Genomic DNA, 23,256 nt, shown 5'->3' with positions numbered 1-23,256 from the left:
TGCTTTGCTGGTTTGTGGCCATCGTGCTCAGGGCCTTTCAGGGTCGAGCCCCTGTGCAGTGTCTGGCTGAGGAACTGTGTGATTTGAGCAGGCATCTCGTCAGAGATTTAATCGCTACTCTGAGTTGCTTATCACTGTGTACTTTTAAAGAGCCCCAAAGCCCTTCTCCAAATGTTATCAGATAACATTTCATGGGACTGCCTGTGATTCTTGTCAGCGTGAATGCTGTATGTTCAGCATTTACAATATTACACTATAGCTGTACTATTTTAGGTTTCTCTCCAAGCAAAATTAAAACACATACCAGACCGCTTTGCTTGTTTGTTTGAAGTCTTTACTTCATTCAGGAAAAAAACAAAACAAAACAAAACAAAAAAACAACAACCCTGCAACAAAGCAACTAGCCCTTAACAGTAATCACCCAAACCATGCAGTCATCCTGCCCAAACCTGGGAATGGGGAACAGCCCAGACAGCCAAGCTGCATGTGCAGGAAACTGAGCATAAGTGGGGCTTAGCCTCAGAACGCTCAGCCCTGCCTTGTATTGTAGTGGTTGGTGAAAGCTGAATCACAGCCATGGCAACTGTCACTATGGGTTCAATCCTGAGTAACTTTAGTTGTTAAGAAGGCCACCCACATGATTTTAGTTGGTTACAGGATTGAGCCCTTTGGGTAGAATTCAGTCTAATGCAGAGGTCCAGCCCCACTCAAATTGCATTTACATCCTGTTTTGAGGTTTTAATTCGGATGTAAGTGGTGCACAGACATTGTGTTGACTGTTTTCATGGGAAAGGGTAAAAATTCCTCCCTTTAGGCTTCTCCTCTCTCCTTACTCAGAAAAATCATAACTGAAGTTAACAGATTTTGCCGGGAGGGGAAGGGGAAAGTTCAAAAAAGATCAGACTTCCAGGGATATTCACCTTAATGTCCAGGTGAAAATTTCAGTCCCAAAGGTGAATTTTTTCAGTAAAGTATGTGTGAGTGAAAACAGTTGATTACAAGGAAAACTATTTCACAACTTTAATTAAAATCAGGCCAGAGCATCAGTTAGAGTTAGTCAATGTAGCTCTGTTGAAGTTAAAGGAGCTATAGGGATTTATACTAGTTGAGGATTTTGCCTGTACATGTGGATCACTGCATTTTGTGGTATTATGTTCTAGGGTGTAATTGCGGGAACAAATATTAAAGATAGAAAATCTCTCAGATATAGGACCAAATTCTGCTCTTGATTATACAACGTAAATTGAAATCAGTGAAGTTCCTCCTGATTTACAGCTGAGTATATGAGAACAGAATTTGACCCAAAGTCATTTGCTTGTCACAATGCACAAAACACGTTACACAGTCATTGTAGTTAGAAATAAATCATCGCATACAATAAAACAACAGCTATATTTACCCTTTGATAGTGTGGTTTCACAGGGGTTGGGTGAAGGGTGATTTAATTTGATTCTCTCCTTGCTGTTTTTCTGTTTCAGATGGCAAATAATCCTTGTACCAGGTAACATTCCATGCATGCTCTGCGCGTCATCTGCAGTCGGTCCCTTACAGTGGCTCTGGAAAGAAGAAAAAAGAATCACTATCACAACTATGGCAGCACCAAAGAAAGTTCTACTCGCCTCCCCTCCCGATGGAGGCTGGGGATGGATGATTGTTGTTGGCTGTTTCCTCGTTACTATCTGCACTAGGGCTGTAACAAGGTAAAATAGCTTCTTGTCAGGCTGACTCTTTGTAATCTTTTCTATTCTTTTCTATTATTTTCTAAAGAGAAAAATAAGAAAGATATTCTGATAATCTTTACTATTATTTTCTAAAGAGAAAAATAAGAAAGATAAATCTGTATGGGGGCTGGGACAGCTAAGAGATTAAGATTCTTCCAATATTAGTCCTGCTTAGTCCCCGATGACAGCTGTTCTGCCCTGTCCTATCACTGCCCTTACTATTCTGCACTGTCAGAGTTACTTCATGCTGTAGTTGTTCAGTGGGGACTAGAGAAAGCAGTTAGGGTCTTTCCAGGCCCTGTGTCCCCTTTGACCTTCCTGTGATTTGTTTTGGCCAGTTCCTGTGGATTTGTTTGACTCTTGGGTATATCCGATCGACCTGTAGTGTAATCTCTTTGCTCTCTACAAGCATTTCAGGTGCCATCCTGCATGAGAGCTATGACCTAAAGAGGCCCTTCACTATATATACCTCAAGTATCCTAACTATGCAGGAAATATTTGTTGCTGTATTCCTCAAAAATAGGAGAGAAAATAGGCTAACATACTCTGAAAAGCTCATCTATACATTTGGGGACAAGAAGGTTCCTTCTGCTGGTGTTGCTGTGTTTTATTTTTACTATACTTGGGAGGATGGTCTATGTTGATATGATCATGTAAACTGTATGAGGGATATCAGAGACAGGCAGCATAGTATGTGAGGGGCATTGGAGACAAGAGTCTCATTTGAACTGGCAACATGATACAATTACAACTCTTCTTACCTACATAATGTATTTCTTTTTAAATAAAGCTGCCACACTTGATGAAGGAATTGTGTGGTAAGTCTCATAAACACTTGTCTATAACCATGTAAATGTTGATCTAGTGCTACCATATTACTACAACTACATGAACTACATACTAACACAACTAGTTTTTATAAAGGCAGTTTTTGTCCCCATAATGTTTGCTTTTTTGCATGTGAAATAGATTGATTTGCATTATATAACTGATCTAATTGATGCTATGTTTCCTAGAACAGATGCATCTGAAATCTGACTTTGAACTGAGAGACAGTTGATTGATTGGGGACAGAGCAGGAAAACCACCCAACAATCCCTTGCTTATTTAGCAAACTTGAAATATTCCTATTTCTCAATCAGATATTGGATGTGTTGATATTTTATTTTAACGTATCAAAAAACACTACTAAATAGTGGTATGATGCCACATGAGCAGTGAAGGAGGCCATGGAATTCCATGGTGAATTTGAGATCAGACATAGATACAGCAAGAAGACCTGATGAAAAGGTCTACTTTACCAGACTATATTTGAGAATTACACTGTGCCTCTCATCTTTACTGGTGCTTTCATTCCAACAAAACTCTTATTATTTTGCTTTAGTAACATGCTCCTAGTAGTACATGAATGCATTTTATCCTAAAGGTCAATTTTGTTCATTCATGTGATATGGAAAGATGGCAGACACACCCTGCACTTTGATGTTGTGGATTCAGGAAAGAAGAAGAATGTCTGTATATATTCTCAAGTATCAGGGGGTGGCTGTGTTAGTCTGTACCCACAAAAATAACAAGGAGTCCAGTGGCACCTTAAAGACTAAGATTTATTTGGGCATAAGCTTTCATGGGTAAAAACCTCACTTCTTCAGATGCACCTGAAGAAGTGGGTTTTTTTACCCACGAAAACTTATGCCCAAATAAATCTGTTAGTCTTTAAGGTGCCATCGGACACCTTGTTATTTTTGTATGTATTCTATTGCAACTCAGGCTAATGGAATCTATGGGGCATTGGCTCTATCCACACTGAACTGATTGCAGGGTCAGAGTCTATGCCCAATCCTGCAGACCGTCATGCACACAACTTAACTTTATGCACATGAGTCTCATTGATGCCATACTTTATAAGCTTGCCAGAGCAGGAGTTGTGTTATTTGATCTACAGTAGGAGGTACCTAAATAAATAATACTAATAAGTCTAACATTAATTAGCATCAGTATAGACAGGATGTGTGTGGTGATGGTTTGTGGGGGGGAGGGGGGATTTGCTTACTATTTGTACTTCAACATTCTACCTTATTGGCCAGATTTTAAACAGATGGCCTCCTGTCTTTGTGTGCACAATGCATCCACGAGTATTTGCAGCCACAAAAAGTGAGGGCTGGTCTCAGAATCAGTCTCTGTATGTGAAGAGCCTTTCAGAGTTTGTACTGTTAAAGCAGTCAGCATTTTGGATCCTTTGTTCAGTTACCGTGTGTGCTGCTGTCTGCAGGCATCTGGGTGCAGGATTCCTTGATTACTGTGAGTTTGTTCCAGCCATACATAACTGAATATCATTTCGTGTGTAGGTCTGTATAGCTATATGTCTCTGTAAACATGAATTTGAATCCATCTTCTGCTATCAGAAATCACTTAGGGCATAGGGAAGGCTCTGCCATCCCTGTCTATCATGTTGTTTGCCAGAGTGGTTATCTTGTTGTGTTTCTATAACTTCACTTTTTTGCAAGGATAGGTTGCTCAACCCCTTCTTTCCACCTCCCTCAACCTCCTGTAGCCTGGAGGACCAGTAGACTACTTTTCATCTGGTCCCTCCCTTCCCATTGGCCTGTCCTGCTTGGGTGGCCTTGCCAGGAGTTAAATCTCCCTCCGGCAGAGCTCTCAGGGTCATGTGCAAACATTCCCACCACATTCAGGTGCAGTCCCCAGGAAAGGAGAAGAGTATCCTCGATGTGGTGGAAAGCGATGGGAAGGCCTCTGCATTCCAGTGACCCTGAGAGCTGTGCTGGCAGCATTTGTAACTTCTGGTGGGGGCACCCAAACTGGACAGGTCAAAGGATAGGGGCTAGACAAAAAAGGAGTCCCTAGGTCCTCCAGGTTGCGAGGGAGAATGACAGGCCAACATCCTATCCTTGAGAAATATCTTGGTGCCAACTGACTGAGAGCACAAGGGGTGGAAAGAGTTTTATAGGGATTGCCAGGTCAAATATATGCCTAATAATTCAGTAAAGGTTGGCATATGAAGTCTTTACTGAGAACCAATAGCCCACTGGTCCATCATAATCACTGCAAAATGTATGCACAGATAATATTTAAGGAGTTATGTCTATACTGAAAATGAGATCCTTAAGGCAGATAACCAGGAGATGACATGTCTTGGATGGTTTCCTTTCAGGAAGGGGGTAACAGATGCTTATCTTCCTGCCTGGTCATTGTGTATTGTGTGTGTCTCAACGGAGGCCAATTTGCATATTGAGCCAGATGCTGATTAAGAAATGGCAAAGTCTACAGTAAAGTTGTACACAGGAAGAAACAACCAGCAGGTGGTATGCTGTTTATAAGTATGGACAATGAATTGTTCTGATCTATCTGGGAAGGCAAACAGACATGCTAGATCTTTCACTGAGGAGGCAAGCTGCCAGCATGACTTGTCTGATGAATGGAAGATCACAGCCAAGCCTGGTTGTAATACACTGGAAGGATTTTGGATAAGTATTGCTCTAAGATTTGAAAGTAAGTCTAAGTTCTAGAATGCATGCTACAGTTTTAATTTATTTGTAATGATTTGTTTTCAGTACTGTTACTTGTTATCACTTGAACCTCTATAGTTTATTAGATAAAAGTTTACTGTTTTCGCTATAAACATACCTAAGTGCTGTGTGTTAAATAGAGCATTGATCTGAGATGTAATTGGTAAGCTGGGGTGTCTTGCTTCTTTGGAAGCAGCTATTCTGTGAATACTGCAAGTGTCTGGTGGATCAGGTGCTGAACAGTCCAGGGAGATTCTTGGAGGGCTTGGGGGTTGGAATGTGCCTATCACTAATTTGTAGAGAAATCAGGGCCTGCATAGGGGAGTTTTTGTGTTGTCCGTGGCTGATGCAGCCAGGGAGCAGACACAGACAAGGCTTCCTCATGCTAAGGACTGGTGGTAGTGAAGTTCCTCATGACCCTGGGTATACCTGGGAATTATCACAGGTTGAATGATAGGTCAACAACCTAGCCTAGTGAAAAAGTGAAGTTATAGAAACACAACAAGATAGCCACTCTGGAAAACAACATGATACACAGGGATGGCAGGGCCTTCTTTGTGCCTTAAGTGACTTCTGGGCCATCAGAAGTCATCTGACTAATATATATTAGTCCTTAAAGAGAGAAACAACAATGTAGGAATTGGATAATAGTCTATGGGAGGTTAAAATAAAAGAGGGCAATATAATTGTCTGCTCTTTTAAAGATTGGCTCTCCTTGTGGAAAGAAATGTCTTCCTTGTCCTTGCTGGATTAAACTGATCTGTCTAATCCCACTACTAAGGTCATACTTGGTAACCATTCTGTGACTCGTTTGTCATTGTCTCATTTGTTCTTTTCTGATTCAATTAGACAGATATAAACCAGCCACATGAATTACTGTAGGAACTATCCATCCTATGTGCCCCATTTTCATTTATCATTATTTCCTGTGCATCCAGATAGTCTCTCATTTCAGGCTTCATTTTGCAGATGTTTAATAACTCAATGCATTTCCCTTGGAAATCAGTAGGAATCTTTGCATTGACTTTCACAGGATTTGGAACAGACTCAAACCAGGTACCCTTTATCCTGGAATTTAACAGATCAGTATTCATGTTTTCTTTCCTAGATGCATCTCAATTTTCTTTGTGGAGTTCCAGACATACTTTGCTCAGGATTATGCGCGAACAGCTTGGATCCATTCCATTGCAGACTGTGCCACAATGCTGTGTGGTGGGTATTGCACTCTCTGAATAATAAATTGGTTTGTTCTTTAGAGCTGTGGGACACCTGATATTAGTATATTCACAACTCATCAGAGCCAATGTGGAAAATTTCTAGTTTCAGGCTGTCTAATGACTTTTGTCCAACACATCCTGGCTTTGTCGTCAAATGGGTGTAGTATGTCCAAGCTGTATCCCACAGCACAGTTTGGCAAGGAGGGGGGGTTTTTGTACCATGTTGTCTGATACTGAAAAGAAACAGGGCATTTTATTGTCAAGTGATGTGTGTTTTAAGAACTGTTTTTGTGAAAAAAAAAACCTTATGAGAAAGGTCACAGTTTAAGAGGCATTCTACTAGGACTTGTTTTATCTAGTATACTGCAGTTACATTTCAGACTTGACTGTGTTTCCTAGTTCCTTTGGTTCAAGTCACAACCATCACATCCCTTCACTGAACTTTTTTTGTGAGCAAATGTCCTGTGTGTTTTCTTTATGAAATATCCCCTAGGACAATGGTTTTCAAACTGTGGTTGTAGAATGGAAGGCACTGGGTCATGGCAGCTCTGATCAGCACCATCGACCAGGCCATTAAAAGTCCCATTGGTGGTGCTGCCCGGCTAAGGCAGGCTAATTCCTATCTGTTCCGACATTGTGCTAGGCCCCAGAAGCAGCCAGTAGCAGGTCTGGCTCTTAGGTGAGGGGGCCACAGGGCTCCATGTTCTGCCTCCACCCCAAGCACCGGCTCCACACTCCCATTGGCTGGTTCCCAGCCAATGGGGTCTCTAGGAGAAGGAGACGGTGCCTGCAGGCAAGAGCCGTGCTGAGCCGTTTGCCTGCCTCTGCCTAGGAGCCAGATCTGCGGCTGGCTGCTTCCGGGGCACAGCATGGTTCACAGTGCCAGGACAGGCGGGAAGTTTGCCTCTACACCCCGGCTGCACCGCTGACTGGGAGCTGCCGCAGGTAAGCCTACATCCCAACTCCACGCTCCAATCCCCTACCTCAGCCCTTCCCTCAAACCTAGAGCCTCCTCCTACACCCTAAACCGCTCATCACTGGCTGCAGCCCCAGGCCAGAGTCCTGGCCCCTCCCAAACCCCAACCCCCTGCCCCAGCCCTGAGCCCTCCCAAACCTGGAGCCCCCTCCTGCACCCCTAAACCCTCATCCTTGGCCCCACCCCAGAACTGCATCCCCAGACCAGAGCCCCTCCTGCACCCCAAACCCCTGCCCCAGCACTGAGCCCACCTAAACCCAGAGCCCCCTCCTACACCCCAAACCCCTTATCCGCAACCCCACTCCAGAGCCTGCACCCCCAGCCCAGAGCCCTGACCCCCTCCCACACCGCAACCCCCTACTCCAGCTCAGAGCCCCCTCCCACACTCTGAACCCCCCATCCCGCAGCCCTCACCTCCGCACACCAACACTCTGCCCCAGCTCTGAGTCCCTCCCACACCCCAAACCCCTCATCTCCAGCTCCAGTGGGTCACGGGCATCAACAATTTTTTTCAACTGGGTCGCCAGAAAACAAGTTTGAAAACCACTGCCCTAGGACACCCTTTCTGTTCTGGAGTTACACTTAATTTCTCATGGATATCATTTAAAGATCTGCAAAGTACTGTGCAAACTTAGGTTCTGATCCTGCACACATCATATTGCACGTAGAGTGGTCTGCCCATATTCATTGCGTTCCAGGACTGGGGCCTAAAATGTAGCCAGACACCTCTGCACCAACTATACCGCATGTCATAGGTGAAGATGTGGGGACAAAGTTTTCCACATGAAATGCAAAGGGAATTTTAAATAGGGAGAGAGAAGAGCACAAAGGTTTCTAGGATTTGTACTTCCCGTGAGTGAAACTGGACTTTGACACTCCACACTGCTCTTTGTGTGTGCAGGGATTTTAACTTTAATATTCTGGGTCAGCCTATTCCTACCAGAGAGAGAGATCATTTCTACAACTTATAGGGTCTAAACTCTTCAATGAGGAGGCAGAGGGCCATTTTTTCATAGAGTAGCCGTACAAATTCCAGAGGTAGCAGGTTTATGGCTGCTGTAATGATAGGGTAATGAACAAAAACCTAGTCATTGGCTTTGCCTTCTTTGACCCCATTAATTGAAAAACAGCTTTGTCTTATAGTGGTATTGCCTGCTTTAAAATAGCCATTGACCTGATTTTATGGAAAATAGAAAACAGCCATTCTGAAAGGGTTTTTGAGGAGGTCACAAACACCATGATATGATATATGTGAATCTGAAACGTCACTCCGATTAGCTGCAGCAGCAGATCAGTGTTTTTCTCTTGTTTGTGTGGCTTTGGTGCTGATTTTTGTTCCCAAGCCTTGACTCTGGTGGTGAAGTGCAGGTGAGTATACACTGCATTCATTCACTAACTGCATTCATTATTTTCGAAGCCCCCCTTGGAAGTTTTATCAGTAACCATCTATCATGTCAAGTGGGCATCATGCTTGGAGGACTGCTCGCATCTGCTGGACTGATCCTGAGTTCATTTGCCACAAGCCTGGAACACCTCTACTTTTCATTAGGCGTGCTTACAGGTAGGAGGGATTCATAATGTTTGCTCCAGCCATTACCTTTACATTAGAGGGCCCACCACTGTCCCACTGACACTGCCCCAGCTGCAGTCAGCAGAGGCTTTCAAGCTGGAACCCCCTTGTTATGAAAGAACGACCAGCTTGCTGAGAATTATGTGGGAGGGCTCCAGCCCTCTGGTATTTGCTCCTGATCTGAAATAACCCCAGTTTTGGTGACCAGCCTAGCACACAGCAAAAGTCAACTGCTCAACAGTTGTGTGGCTGAGGGTAAACTTCTCAGGTGATAAGAGGGTGGGAAAGAGGATTGTTTGCTTGTTTGTTTGTTGGTAGGTTACTGGCCGGCAGGATTCCTTTTGGCATAATGCTTCCAGAGTTTTGTTGTAATATAAATTATAGGTCAAGACACACAAAGCTTTGCATTGGTGATTTTTTAAATTGTTTAAGTCAAGGTAAATGATTAATAAATAAATGAGGGAGTCATTGCATCAATTTCTTAAGTCACCATTGCATGGCTTATTTCTGCATGCTCTACATTCAGTTAAGAAGCACAAATCTTCTGTTGAATGCATTATCCTAATGCATCCTCCCTTTGAGTTCAGCCACGGTGTTAAAAGAATACCCTCAGTCTGTCCTGTTTTTGTATAGTTGCTTGTACACTAAAGAAAGGGAGAGGTTGCAATAGTTATGCTGAAATTCCTGCCTCATTAAAACTGCCACGGTAGCCACGGTGATATAAGCCTTGTACTTGGTCCCCTGCCGTTGAGTAGCAAGTTGGTAGAATTACTATACTTTGTGTGCTGCCAACAGCTTATTTGCTAAGAAAAAAAAAATTCCTTGTTACAGTGTGTGTTGCTCCTGCATTACAATGTTAATCCTTGTCCAGTGTGTTCATAACAAATAAAAAGGTCCCTTGTAACCCACAGCACCATGTCACATTCCCTCCTATGGCACTGAGGCTGCCTTTATGAGAGCGGTTATGAATATTGAGGAAGAGAAGCAATGAAGCAGTGTACATTAAGTTGTAGACAGTCCATTTCACAAGCGGTGAATTTAGTCTGCAGGGAGTGAGTAGGGAAGAAATGAACTAATAGTAAAAGGCTGGTAGTGCTGATGCAGCGAGCTGACCTGTAATCTAGAGGGCAGTTGAGAACAACACTAGCTTTGTAGTGTCAAAATTCACTGCCCTTCCTGGGGTTTGGCTTTCTTCACAAAGAAATAAACAATGAGGGAACATAAAGTTCCATTCAAACCTTCCCCGCAAAAGCCACAGGTCCTGCCTCAAGGCACCCAAGACCTCTCTTGGTGAGGTAACAAGCTGCTGGTCTCAGTGTGTCAATTTAATCCATTCAGCCCTCTCCCAGCAGAGTCAGCACCTGTTAGCAGGATGGAATGTTTCAGGCCAACACTGATAGCCTGCTACATCCTGAGAATCTCCCAAGCTTGTGCTTTCTGCCAAAGGCAATGGGAGAGGTACCTGTGTAACTGAGGGTGCCGTTTATTTCAAAATACCAGCCTGGAATAAGTTTCTGTGTCTGATTCAGAAATCCCTGCAGAAATGCCAGCACTGATGCTAACATCTGATTCTTGTGCATCTGTCCTTGAAGCTCTGTGGCAAAATCCATGAAATTGTTCCCTGCCCAAATGAATCTAATTAATCTACTAAACAGGAGTGGCATCTTGTTCTGAGCCTTTTTAACCTCGGTTCTGAAAGTGGTCTCAGCACCTTGAATAAGGACTTTCCCAGGGGATTTAAAACTGCACAGAACTCCAGCCAGTTGAAATGCAGATTTCTTCATCTTGTCAAAGAAAGTTTCTTGTAGGACATTTTACAGTAGAGAGAATTCCCTATGCCATCCTTCAGAGATCTGCAAACACACAAATCTGCCCTGAAAATAGATATTTGGGTTTGTAGCTGAGTGTAACACCGAGCAACGGTAGGACCAATGTACCTGATGCAATGATCCCACAATCTAAATGAGAGGTCCCTCCATCCCCTGGCACTCAGAGATGCCTGGGTACAGGGCCAAGCTACTGATAACTGGCTGATGATGCTGTGCTCCTATCTAGCCTGAGTACGTGTTCATATGCAAAGCTCATCAATCCTCACTGAGCCACTGCTTTGGTACATATTAGTGAGGTTCAACTATATTTGTTTGACTTGGCATCCCTGTTTTTTTCTTCATGTTTTTATCCCATATTCACTAAATTGCAAAATGTGATAATCCACAAAGGGCCTCTTCATTATTAGTACTGATGGGAGTGGGTTACTTGGTTTAATTTAATGTATCCTGTTACTTGTATTCAGTATTAAACAACCTTCATTCTGCTTTTTTCCCTAGGACTTGGATTTGCACTTTGTTATTCTCCAGCCATAGCAATGGTGGGAAAATATTTCAACAAAAAGAAAGCACTGGCTTATGGAATAGCCATGTCAGGGAGCGGAATCGGTACCTTCATTCTGGCCCCTGTGGTCCAACTCTTGATTGAACAATTTTCCTGGCGTGGAGCCTTACTCATCTTGGGAGGTTTTGTTTTAAATCTCTGTGTCTGTGGTGCCCTGATGAGGCCTATTACTCTTAAGGAGGACCATAAACACCCTTCTGAGTTTCTTGAACAGGAGTATGTCTCAGAAGCACAGAAGCAAGACTTAAAGCAATTGTCTAGCTGTTCACCTTTATTCAAAGCATGGTCTCATGAATGTCTGTGCTGCTGCTCCTGGCAAGAATACAACTTCTTCCTGATGCCAGACTTCCTGGTGCTAGCAGTGTCTGTTTTATTTATGGCATATGGCTGTAGCCCTCTTTTTGTCTACCTAGTACCTTATGCTTTGAGTGTTGGTGTGAGTCACCAGCAGGCTGCCTTCCTTATGTCCATACTTGGTGTCATCGATATCGTTGGTAATATCACCTTTGGATGGTTGACAGACAGAAGGTAACGACAGACCGCAAACTAGTTATAAACCTTTGCATGTGGAATAGCCAGGTGGAATGCTTGCTAACGTACATTTTGAGGACATTACAATGGCTTGTGTTATTTTTCCAGTAGATCAGCTCAATTTATGGTATTTATACAACTTTCAGAAATCCTCATTTTTTACCTTAGTTTTCATCTTTGAGTTAACTTATATTTTTAATTTTCATTTTTAGAAATGAATAATATTTGTCCAAAGTTGCTGTTGTCTATAGTGTAAATGCAGCTCAATGTTCAGTATATATTAAGCATTGCCCTCTGTGCCAGCTCTGTAGAGGATGTGATCTACTGCTTCTGCCTTTCTGTCTCATTTGTGCTGCTGTCGTGGCATAAAAGGGATGAAGGATCTGGCACTCTATTGTAATGCATAAACACAAAAGGGCAGAGTTAAGGTTGTATGTGAATCCTAACTTCTGCATTTCCTGAGGTTTTAGCACTTAGCCATGTTTTGCTACCTTTACTCCATTGTGACATTTTGTTCTATGCAATGTCTGTAATACTGGTGGCAAAGATCAGGTGAGTGTGGCAGTAAGTTATTCTAAAGGTCATCATACTTATTCTTTCAGTCGTCATACTTATTCAGTACACTGGATATTTGAGTCAATGCGGATTGTGGATTTGATGCTTCTCTCACTTACACCACTTTTAACTCCATTGCATCAGTTCTGATTTACACCTGTAAAAGTAAGAAGAGGGAATAAGGACATTTGTCTTATTTTTGCAAAATGTTAGGAACAGTCTTAGTGATCTTAGATATAAATACAGAGGAGTACAGTAACTCCTTGCTTAACATTGTAGTTATGTTCCTGAAAAATGCGACTTTAAGCGAAATGATGTTAAAGCGAATCCAATTTCTCCATAATGTAAATGTGGGGAAGTGGGTGTTAGGTTCCAGGGAAATTTTTTTCACCAGACAAAAGACTATATTCTATATACAGTATAAATTTTAAACAAATAATTTAATACTGTACATAGCAATGATGGGGAGGGATAGCTCAGTGGTTTAAGCACTGGCCTGCTAAACCCAGGGTTGTGAGTTCAGTCCTTGAGGGGGCCACTGAGGGATCTGGGGCAAAATCAGTACTTTTGTGAAGGCAGGAGGCTTGATGACCTCTCAGGGTCCCTTCCAGTTCTATGAGATAGGTATATCTCCATATCTGATTGTGAAGCTTGGTTGAGGTGGTGGAGTCAGAGGGTGGAGTATTTCCCAGGGGAATGCCTTAGTGCTGAATGATGAACTAGCACTCGGCTGAGTCCTCAAGGGTTAACATATTGTTGTTAATATAGCCTCTCATACTCTACAAGACAGCACAAATGGAGGGAGGGGAGACAGCATGGCAGACGAAGACACACACACCCGGTGTGTGAGAGAGATGTGCATTGCCCCTTGAAGTACGCTGACTCCACTCTAAGTACATTGCCTTTTTAAGTGGATCAGCAACTTGAGACAGCAGCTGCTGCTAGCAAGCTCCCTCTGTCCTGAGCCCTGTCATGTCCCCACCTGCTCTATGGAGATGGGGTAAGTGTGACACCCTGACATTAGCACGCCCCCCTCCCCTGCACAGCAAGCAGGAGGCTCCTGGGAGCAGCTCCAAGGCAGAGGGCAGGAGCCACACATGGCAGTGGCGCGGGAAGGGACAGCTGAACTGCCAGCAATTGATAGCCTGCTGAGCGGCTGCTGCACAGGGAACTTAGAGGAGCGGGGAGCTGATAGTGGGGCTGCCAGTCCACCCTGGTTCCAAGCCCCCACCAGCTAGCTGCAACAGGCTGCTCTTCCTGCAAGCAGTGGACAAAGCAGGCGACTGCCAAACAACGTAATAAGGGAGCATGGCGCAACTTTAAACGAGCATGTTCTCTAACTGATCAGCAACGTAACAATGAAACAATGTTAACCAGGATGACTTTAAGTGAGGAGTTACTGTATATGTTATTCAGACAAAGTTTTAAAACAGAGACCGAGGATTGAATGGGCATGGAGGTTGAACTACCCTCACCCTACCCAGGGTGGTCCCCAAGAAAACTGAGGCATGTGCATAGTGTAGGGAAGCTCATACTGCTGTGTCTACTGTGTGTTCTGCAGGTAGATAGAGAACTTCTCTATCCAGGTTTGTCAATCCAGCACAGTGTTAGAGCCCTCACTGGCTGGGTTTTGCACTTGGAAAGCTGTGTGGTAAGCCAGACATTAAAACTGTGCAGCATAGAAAAGACAGGGAACAGGTTAACACAGAAAATATCCCAGGACTCAACTTTATGTTAATTGCATGTGGTAAACTAATAGGTCTGGAAGTGAACAGAAACAGAGAGGAAGTACAGGTGATTGACTTATCCTTCCTCTTTTTAAAATCTGCAGGTGTCTGAAGAAGTACCGCTATGTTTGCTACCTCTTTGCTGTGGGAATGGATGGCCTCTGTTGTCTCTTCCTTCCTGTTCTCCAAAGTTTCCCTATGCTTGTGCCATTCTCATTTACCTTTGGGTATTTTGATGGAGCCTACGTTACACTGATCCCTGTTGTGACAGCAGATGTAGTGGGAACTGCTTCCTTATCATCAGCCCTAGGGGTAGTGTATTTTCTTCATGCACTCCCTTATCTAGTGAGTCCACCCATTGCAGGTCAGTTCACAGATGACTATACTGTACTGTTTATACTGTTACTCTGGATTTACCTTCTGAAAGCAGAATGATTTATTTATCTAGAGCTGGTCAGACGTGGGAAGTAATTTTGTGCATAAATTTTGTTCCATATGTTTCATAGAAATTTCAAACACTGATGAAAAATGTCATTGAAAAATCAAGTTCTGGTAAACGTTGCCCATCTCTAACTTACAGCCATCAAAATTATCCACGTTTGTGGAAAAACACATTAAAAGGTGAAAAAACAGAGCCTAAAATTATAGAACTGTAGGATTGGAAGGGACCTCCCAAGGTCATCTAGTCCAGCTCCCTGTGCTGAGGCAGAACCATGTAAACCTAGATCATCCCTGACAGGCGTTTGACCAACCTGTTCTTAAAACCTCCAGTCATGGGGAGTATTCTACAACCTCCCTTGGAAGCCTTTTCCAGTGCTTAACTATCCATATAATTAGAAATGTTTTCCTAATCTCTAATCTAAATCTCCTTGCTGCAGATTTAGCCCATTACTCTTGGTTCTACCCTCGGTGGACATGGAGAACAATTGATCAGTGTCCTCTTTATAAAGGCCCTTAACATATTTGAGGACTGGTATCAGGACCAGCCCTTGTCTTTTATTCCCCCTCGAAACTAAACATGCCCAGCTTTTTTAACCTTTCCTCGCTGGTCTGGTTTTTAAAAAACTTTTAGCATTTTTGTTGCTCACCTTTGGACTAATTCCAATTTCTCCACATTTTCTTAAAGTGTGGCACCTGGCTGGACACAGTATTCCAGCTGAGGGCTTACCAATGCTGAATAGAGCAGGACATTTATCTCCTGTGTCTTACATACAACACTCCCGTTAACACACCCCAGGATCATATTAGCCTCTTTCACAAATGCAAAACATTGTTGACTCTAACTCAATTTGTCATTCACTGTAACCCTCAGATCCTTTCCAGCAGTATTAGTGGCTGCGTCTGACGAAGTGGGTATTCACCCATGAAAGCTCACGCTCCGAAACGTCTGTTAGTCTATATGGTGCCACAGGATTCTCTGCTGCTTTTACAATGCCTAGCCAGTTATTCCCTATTTTGTAGCTGTGCCTTTGATTTTTCCTTCTTAAATGTAATATTTTGCACTTGTCTTTTTTTACTTTAATCTTGTTGAAATCAGACCAATTCTCCAATTTGTCAAAGTAGTTTCAAATTCTAGTCTATGAAAATATTTAATAGTATTGGACACAGGACAAGTACCCCACTAGTTTGACAAGAACCATTTATAACTACTCTTTGATTAAGGTCTTTCAGCCAGTTTTGCACCCACTTTATAGTAATTTAATCTAGACCACATATCTCTAGTTTGCTTATGAGAATGTCATGTGGGACTATGTCAAAAGCTGTGTTAAAATCAACATATATCACACCTACAGCTCCGCCCCCCATCCATTAGTCCATTAGCCCTGTCAGAGAAGGAAATTAGGTTGATTTGGCATGATTTAGTCTTGACAAATTCATGTTGGCTATTCCTTGTAATCCTGTTATCTTCTAGGTGCTTGCAAATTGATTGTTTCATAATTTGTTCTATTGTCTTTCTAGATACCTATAATTCCCCAGGTCCTCTTTATTTCCTCTTTTAAAAGATAGGTACTGTGTCTGCCCTTCTTCAGTCTGTTGTGACCTCACCCATCCTCCATGGTTTCTCAAAGATAATTGCTAATGGTTCTGAGATTGTTTCAGATGGTTCCTTAAGTATTCTAGGATAAATTTCATCAGGCCCTGCTGACTTGAAAATATCTAATTTATCTAGATTCATAGATTCCAAGGCCAGAAGAGACTATTATAATTATCTAGACTGACCTTCTGTATGACGCAAACCATAGAATTTTCTGAAAATAATTCCTAGAATTTTCATATCTTTTAGAAAAAACATCCAATCTTTTGATTTAAAAATTGCCAGTGGTGAAGCAACTGCCACAACACTTAATACATTGTTCCGGTGATTAATTATTCTTACCATTAAAAAATTAGTTCCTGTCTGAATATGCCTAATGTCAACTTCCAGCCATTTGATCCTGTTATTTTTTTTTCTCTTGGACTGAAGAACCCATTATCAAATATTTGTCTCCATGTGTAAGTACTTGTAAACTGTAATCAAGTTAACCCTTAACCTTCTCTTTGTTAAGATAAATAGATAGAGCTTCTTGAATCGGTCTCTATAAAGCAAATTTTCTAATCTGTTAATCATTCTCATGGCTCTTCTCTGATCCCTCTCCAATTTATCAATATCTTTCTTGAATTGTGGACACCAGAATTGGACACAATATTCAAGCTGTGGTTGCACCAGTGCCAAATACAGAGGCAAAATAACCTATTCACTATTACTCGAGATTCCTCTGTTTCTGCACCCAAGGATTGCATTAGTACTTTTGGTTACAACATCACTCAGGGAGTTCATGTTCAGCTAATTATCTACCATGAGCCCCAATTTTTTTTCAGTGTCACAGTTTCCCAGGATAGACTCCCCCATTATGTAAGTACACCCTATATTCTTTGTTCCTAGATGTATACATTTACATTTAGCCAAATCTAAATCTAAATGTTCTTTAACCTGGTATTTTCCTGTTTTACTTTGTGTTCCTTCCACTTGTTTGTTAATATTTATTGTGTTAAGTATCTGGTGAGTTTGCCTTTTTAGTGAAGATTGAAGCAAAATAGGCATTAAACGTATCAGCCTTCTTGAAGTCATCTATTATTAGCTCACCTTCCCCATTAAGTAGAGAATCTATATTTTCATTCATCTTTTTCTTCTTCTTATGATATTTATAGAACCTCTTTCCATTGCCTTTTATGTCTCTAACTAGATGTAACTCATTTTGTGCTTTAGCTTTCCTAATTTAGTCCCTACGTGCTTGTGCTATTCTTTTGTATCCCTCCTTAGCAAGTTGTCTGTTTCCACTTTTAGTTGGATACCTATTTGATATTCAGGTCACTGAAGAGCTCCTGATAGAACCATATTGGCCTCTTGTTGTCTTTCCTTCACATTGAGATAGTTAGCTGTTGTGCCTTTAATATTAACTCTGTGAGAAACTGCCAGCTTTCCTGAACACCTTTTCTGCTTAGATTTTTTTCCCATGGGACCTTACCTATCGGTTCTCTGAGTTTGTTAAAGCCTGCTTTTGTGAAGTCCATTGTCTTTATTCTGCTGCTCTCCTTCCTTCCTTTCCTTAGAATCATGTAATCTATCATTTCATGATCACATTCTCTCAAATGGCACGAAGAGCCACAGACAATCCTGATATGAATCCTGTGGAGGTCAGGACATCCATGCAGGGTGCATCCCTCCTCAGCCCTGGCAACATAGCCCTCTACACTGCAATTAAAAACCCGAGGCTGGCCCATGCCAGCTGATTTGGGCATGTGGGCGCAGACCAAGGGACTGTTTAATTGCTGTGTAGATGTTTAGACTCAGGCTGCAGCCCAAGCTCTGGGACCCTCCCGCCACACAGACTCCCATGACAAATTTTGGTGAGACAAGAAAACACTTGGAGCGGAGGAGAGCATCTGGCCCATATTAAAAACAAAAGTCCTTCTCCGATATTGGTAAGGAGGTAACAAAGCCAGAAGAGTTAACATGGGTGGTGGGTGAGCCATGGGCTCAGGGAGGCTAACCCCTGGCCTAGCCCGCCCCTTCCATCTGAGGCCCCACTCCCTTGTCCCGGTAGCCTGAGTGCCCTCAACCCCGGAGTGCCGGGTGGACGGTGCGCTCCCCCTCTGCCCAAAGCACCAACAAGTGGTCCTAGCCCCAGAGCGCAGGGCAGTGTGGCCCCCGCCCTGGAGCGCCTGGCAGTGCAGCCCCAGAGCTGTGGGTGCCCCTGCTCTGGGTGGCTCCAGCCACCCCAAGTCCCGGCCACAGGCTGGCTGCCCTAGCCACAGCCACAGCAGGCTTTCTGGAAAAGGAGCAGTCTGCCTGGGCTAGGGCCAACTAGCGGCAAGCAGAAGGGAGCCTCAGGGCAGAGCGTGGGCAGGGCCGCACAGGGCTGTCTGAGGAGGCATAGCCTTCCCCAGGCTATGATGTGCACCGCCCATGGTGGTTAAGAGCAAACACCTTAGCATGGCTTTACTTTTCAGTTTGTGTATTTTTATAGCATTTTCAAATATTATGAACAGTCCCAATGTGTTCTTCCCTTGTGACCGATCAAAGTAATCTGTTTCTGATGTTTTCATTGTGTTGGTGAGGAAAAGATCCCCGTGGCTTAGTTGTTTTCTAAATTGTATGTAAAATTCATGTGGGCTTTAGCACTAAATGATGGAAAAGAGAAAGGAAAATAAACAAACAGTATTTGAGTCCACTTGAGCCCTGAGCACAGGGCCAGTGCACGACCTACACACTGCTTGGGTCCCAGTTAAGCCCTATTTTGATGGAGTGAATTCGGCACACTAAAAACAAATGGAAATTCAGGGGCATACAAAGAAATAATGCAGCACATTGTTATTTAATTGTTTCATGTAGTTCAGCAATGTAAAAAGTGCAAAAATGTATCTTTTGCTTTGAAATTAAATAACCCTTGAGTTTTAATCAAAGGATGTTCTTTTATAGACTTTAGGGTCCAGAGAGCTTTATCCGTCCATTTCAGAAATGTGGCATGGGTTAGGCAGTGGGGTTTACTGTTGAATTTCTTTAGTATGGGCTGGCAATAGTCCATTCAATTCTATTCAGGTTCTTAAGTAGCCATCATCATCACCAGGATATGTGAACACCATATCTCCTGCCAGTTTAGTTTAAATTTCTGGCTTGAAAAATGTAGTAGGGATTAGGACAATGATGTCCTGATGATTCCACAGAAAGGATTTATCTCCATTTTGAGTGATGTGGGAAGATCACCAATTCATATTGCCTTTCTTGAATAGCCATAGTACAGTATATATGTCTTTCATTTTGTATTTGCTGTTCACTCTAGGTTCAAATTCACCTCTGCTTTTGATGCTTTTTAATTTGATTTGTCACAGCAAAATTATTAATGGAACATTTCAAGTGATACACAAGCCCAGACAAAGTTTCTGGGTGGGGAACTCATGCACAGAATAGCATTTACTCCCATGATGGCTCTGAGCACATTTCCAGACTGTCAGCTAAATCAGTGCTTTTAGAGGATGTTTATATAGGATTGTAGGGAAAAATCCAGTGCCCTTTTGTGATGGGGTTATGTTCTGAACAAAAGCTTCTAAAAACTTGAGCTAAGTGTGATGAGATCATTATGTAAGATATTTGTTTTCTTTCCCTGGAGGCAAAATGTATTTTTACTGATGTGTCAGCTATATATACCTGTCACTTAATCACCATTGTATGTGATAAACTGCAGTATGAATGCTGTACCATGCAAGGAGTTTGTAAACTACTAAATACCTTAAAAATTATTTGTTTTCCAATAGGTTGGCTGGTGGATACAACCAGCAGCTACACTGCAGCATTCATTCTGTGTGGATTTTCTATGATATTCAGTTCAACATTACTGTGCTTTGCTAGACTAGCAAAGAAAATCAAAAGGACACAGCTGAGGTCTCTTACCAGAGATACTGACACAAAACAGCAGAACTGGACAAATGGAACAGCAGCTTATTCTGTGTCTGGAGATTTAGACCAAAAGGATGTAGAAATATTGGCCACTGAGGCAAATAGCTACAGCAACAGATGACAAGTGACATCAAGCTTTGGTACGCAGCACAGCCATGGCTAAGAGAGATGTGACTGCACATGCTACACTTTTGAAGATATATTTTCCCCATACAATGAAAGAAACAAGGCATCTTTCAACTAGATTTTTCTCTCATATTTTAGTAGGATAACAACTGTGATTTATACAGCTCTAAAGCAAAGTTAGATGCAAATGAGGAAAGTTCTTCAGTTAATGTGTGCAGGATATTTTCTGAGTCAGTAATGCTGGCTCCAGAGATAATAGGATGAATCTACTGAGGTAATTGATCATAATCAGAGGTAATTCACATGACCATCACAAAGCAAAACTGAACAATATAACTTAAGTTGAAACTGTTTTAAAAAATAAGCTTTTCAGTGTTGCACTCCATCTTGTTTTTCAGTGGACTGACCAGCAAAAAAATGTTCCAAGCTTATTGGTCTTTGCCAAATGTTTGAAAATCATTGTTACAAATGTCAATGCCATTGTTAAGGAATTCTGCAGGAGAGTTGTGTTTTAGACCATATAGAACATTATTTCAAAGTATCTCTGAAGCAGCTTTAATTTTACAGTGTGCCTAAATTTTGTACATAACTAGAATGCAGCTTTATGAAAAATACGATTCTTGCAGCTCTGTTCCCAAACTTGCTACAAGATATTTGCCCTTTCCCACTTCAAAGGTCCCTGGAAACTGGATTTCTAGGGGGTAGAGTTCCAGTTCAGGTATTATCCCCTGTTGCTGATCCCTTTTGTGAACAGATGGGAAAGGAGCCTGTGACTGCCATCCCAGCTGGCCTCTAGAGCCCAGTGTGTTTGGTTTGTCCTCCAGGGTTTTTATGCATGGGACCAGCCATACTGATATGTAAAGGAGCCATAGCAAATTCTCATTGCTTGAAATCCAAACCAGATCCAAATCCAGAGAGGTCCTTCTCTTTTCTAGAACTCCAGGGGCCAGATCCTCAGTGGACGTGAATCCATGATTTACAATAGATGAGGATCTGGCTCTAGTTATTTTTGGCTTGTTTGGACCAGCAGACAACTGCTGACATTTACTGCTGATTCAGACTTTTTGTACTGGGAAAAAAAACAATACAGTTGGGTGGTTCAGAAAAGCTATGGAGTAAATGTAGCTTATGGAGTACATTACTGATACATTCATCTATTAAATAATAAAAGAACGAGGAGTATTTGTGGCACCTTAGAGACTAACAAATTTATTTGAGCATAAGCTTTTGTGGGCTAAAACCAACTTCACAGAATGCATGCAGTGGGAAATACAGTAGGAAGATATATAAACTCAGAGGACATGAAACAATGGGTGTTACCATACTAACTATGATGAGAGTAATCAGTTAAGGTGAGCTATTATCAGCAGGAGAAAAACTTTTGTAGTGATAATCAGGATGGCCCATTTCCAACAGTTGACAAGAAGCTGTGAGTAACAGTAGGGGAAAATTAGCATGGGGAAGTAGATTTTACTTTGTGTATTAACCCATCTACTCCCAGTGCAGAGGGGCATTGCTGGCACATGATGGCATATATCACATTGGTAGATGTGACATCAGCCACACTATCAGAGGCTCATTCATCTGCACATCTACCAATGTGATATATGCCATCATGTGCCAGCAATGCCCCTCTGCCATGTACATTGGCCAAACCAGACAGTCTTTGCACAAAAGAATAAATGGACACAAATCAGACGTCAAGAATTATAACATTCAAACCAGTCAGAGAACACTTCAACCTCCCTGGCCACTCGATTACAGACTTCAAAGTCGCAATACTTCAACAAAAAAACTTCAAAAGCAGACTCCAACGAGAAACTGCAGAATTGGAATTAATTTGCTAACTTGACACAGTTAAATTAGGCTCGAGTAAAGACTGGGAGTAGATGGGTCATTACACAAAGTGTAAACTGTTTTCCCATGCTACTTTTTTTCATCTACTGTTGCTCACACCTTCTTGTCAACTGTTGGAAATGGGCCATCCAGATTATCACTACAAAAGTTTTTTTTTCTCCTGCTGATAATAGCTCACTTTAACTGATTATTCTCATTATAGTTAGTATGGCAACACCCATTTTTTCATGTCCTCTGTGTATATGTATCTTCCTACCGTATTTTTCACTGCATGCATCCCATGAAGTGGGTTTTGGCCCAAGAAAACTTACGCTCAAATAAATTTGTTAGTCTCTAAAGTGCCACAAGTACTCCTGTTCTTTTTGCTGATACAAACTAACACGGCTACCACTCTGAAACCTATTAAATAATGTCACTCTTCTACATTTCCAAAATGCTGTTCCAAAATGTAACAGACAGGTGACATCTAAAGTCTGAAATGAAGGTTGTTTCTATGTTTTGATACTGTATAAGGTTGTGTTCTATTTTTTCTCAAATTGATTAGAGTTCAAAGAATTTTCATTAACACCGAACTAGTATTTTTCTTTGTCTCTACAATGTATTCAGCAGTTGCTCATGATTTCCTAGTTCTCTGTAAATGTGAGAAGGGAAAGTGACAGTGATCACAGTATATAAAGCTGATTTAGATCATCGGGAGCTGATGGTACATAGTTTAGGGGCTTAACACTATATTTTTTTACTGTTTTTATGAATAGAACATGAGTTGACTAGATTTGTCATGCATATTTCAATATAAAATATTGAGACATAATTTGACCTCATTGTTAGTGTTCTGAGAAGGTATTTGTTATGGGTACCATGTTCCATGAAGCTAAAGAGCCTGATTCTGCTTCCAGTTTAGCTGCACAGAGCATAGGTAAGAGGGTTGCATGCAAAGGTAGCTTTAAAGTTACCTTTGCATTTCACTGATACTACAGCAGCTCTGTGAAAGGGCTGGTACCCCTATTCACAGACTGCAAAGGGCCCAGGGGCTGAAAGACCCAGACATTCATCCACATATAGCATGAGGGTGTCCCAGCCACATCCCCTTTCTCCTTGCTGTTCTGATAATATAGAGGAAGAACGT

The 23,256-nt window shown here is 42.1% G+C and overlaps 1 protein-coding gene across 1 annotated transcript in view; it reads left to right on the top strand.

Moving 5' to 3' along the window:
- The window catches only part of SLC16A12 (solute carrier family 16 member 12), a 50,592-nt gene extending 29,965 nt beyond the window's left edge, over positions 1 to 20,627 (top strand). Inside the window, exons 2-7 of the mRNA XM_032770323.2 lie at positions 1,479 to 1,700; positions 6,354 to 6,457; positions 8,856 to 8,999; positions 11,336 to 11,927; positions 14,317 to 14,576; positions 20,006 to 20,627. Coding sequence (XP_032626214.1) covers positions 1,516 to 1,700; positions 6,354 to 6,457; positions 8,856 to 8,999; positions 11,336 to 11,927; positions 14,317 to 14,576; positions 20,006 to 20,268 — 1,548 coding nt within the window. The 5' untranslated portion in view covers positions 1,479 to 1,515 and the 3' untranslated portion in view covers positions 20,269 to 20,627. The remainder of the gene's footprint in view (positions 1 to 1,478; positions 1,701 to 6,353; positions 6,458 to 8,855; positions 9,000 to 11,335; positions 11,928 to 14,316; positions 14,577 to 20,005) is intronic.
- The last annotated feature ends 2,629 nt before the right edge of the window (positions 20,628 to 23,256 follow it).

The sequence above is a fragment of the Chelonoidis abingdonii genome, chromosome 15 (genome assembly GCF_003597395.2).
Source record: "Chelonoidis abingdonii isolate Lonesome George chromosome 15, CheloAbing_2.0, whole genome shotgun sequence".
NCBI classification, from domain to species: domain Eukaryota; kingdom Metazoa; phylum Chordata; order Testudines; family Testudinidae; genus Chelonoidis; species Chelonoidis abingdonii.
This window is presented reverse-complemented; position numbering and strand designations above follow the sequence as displayed.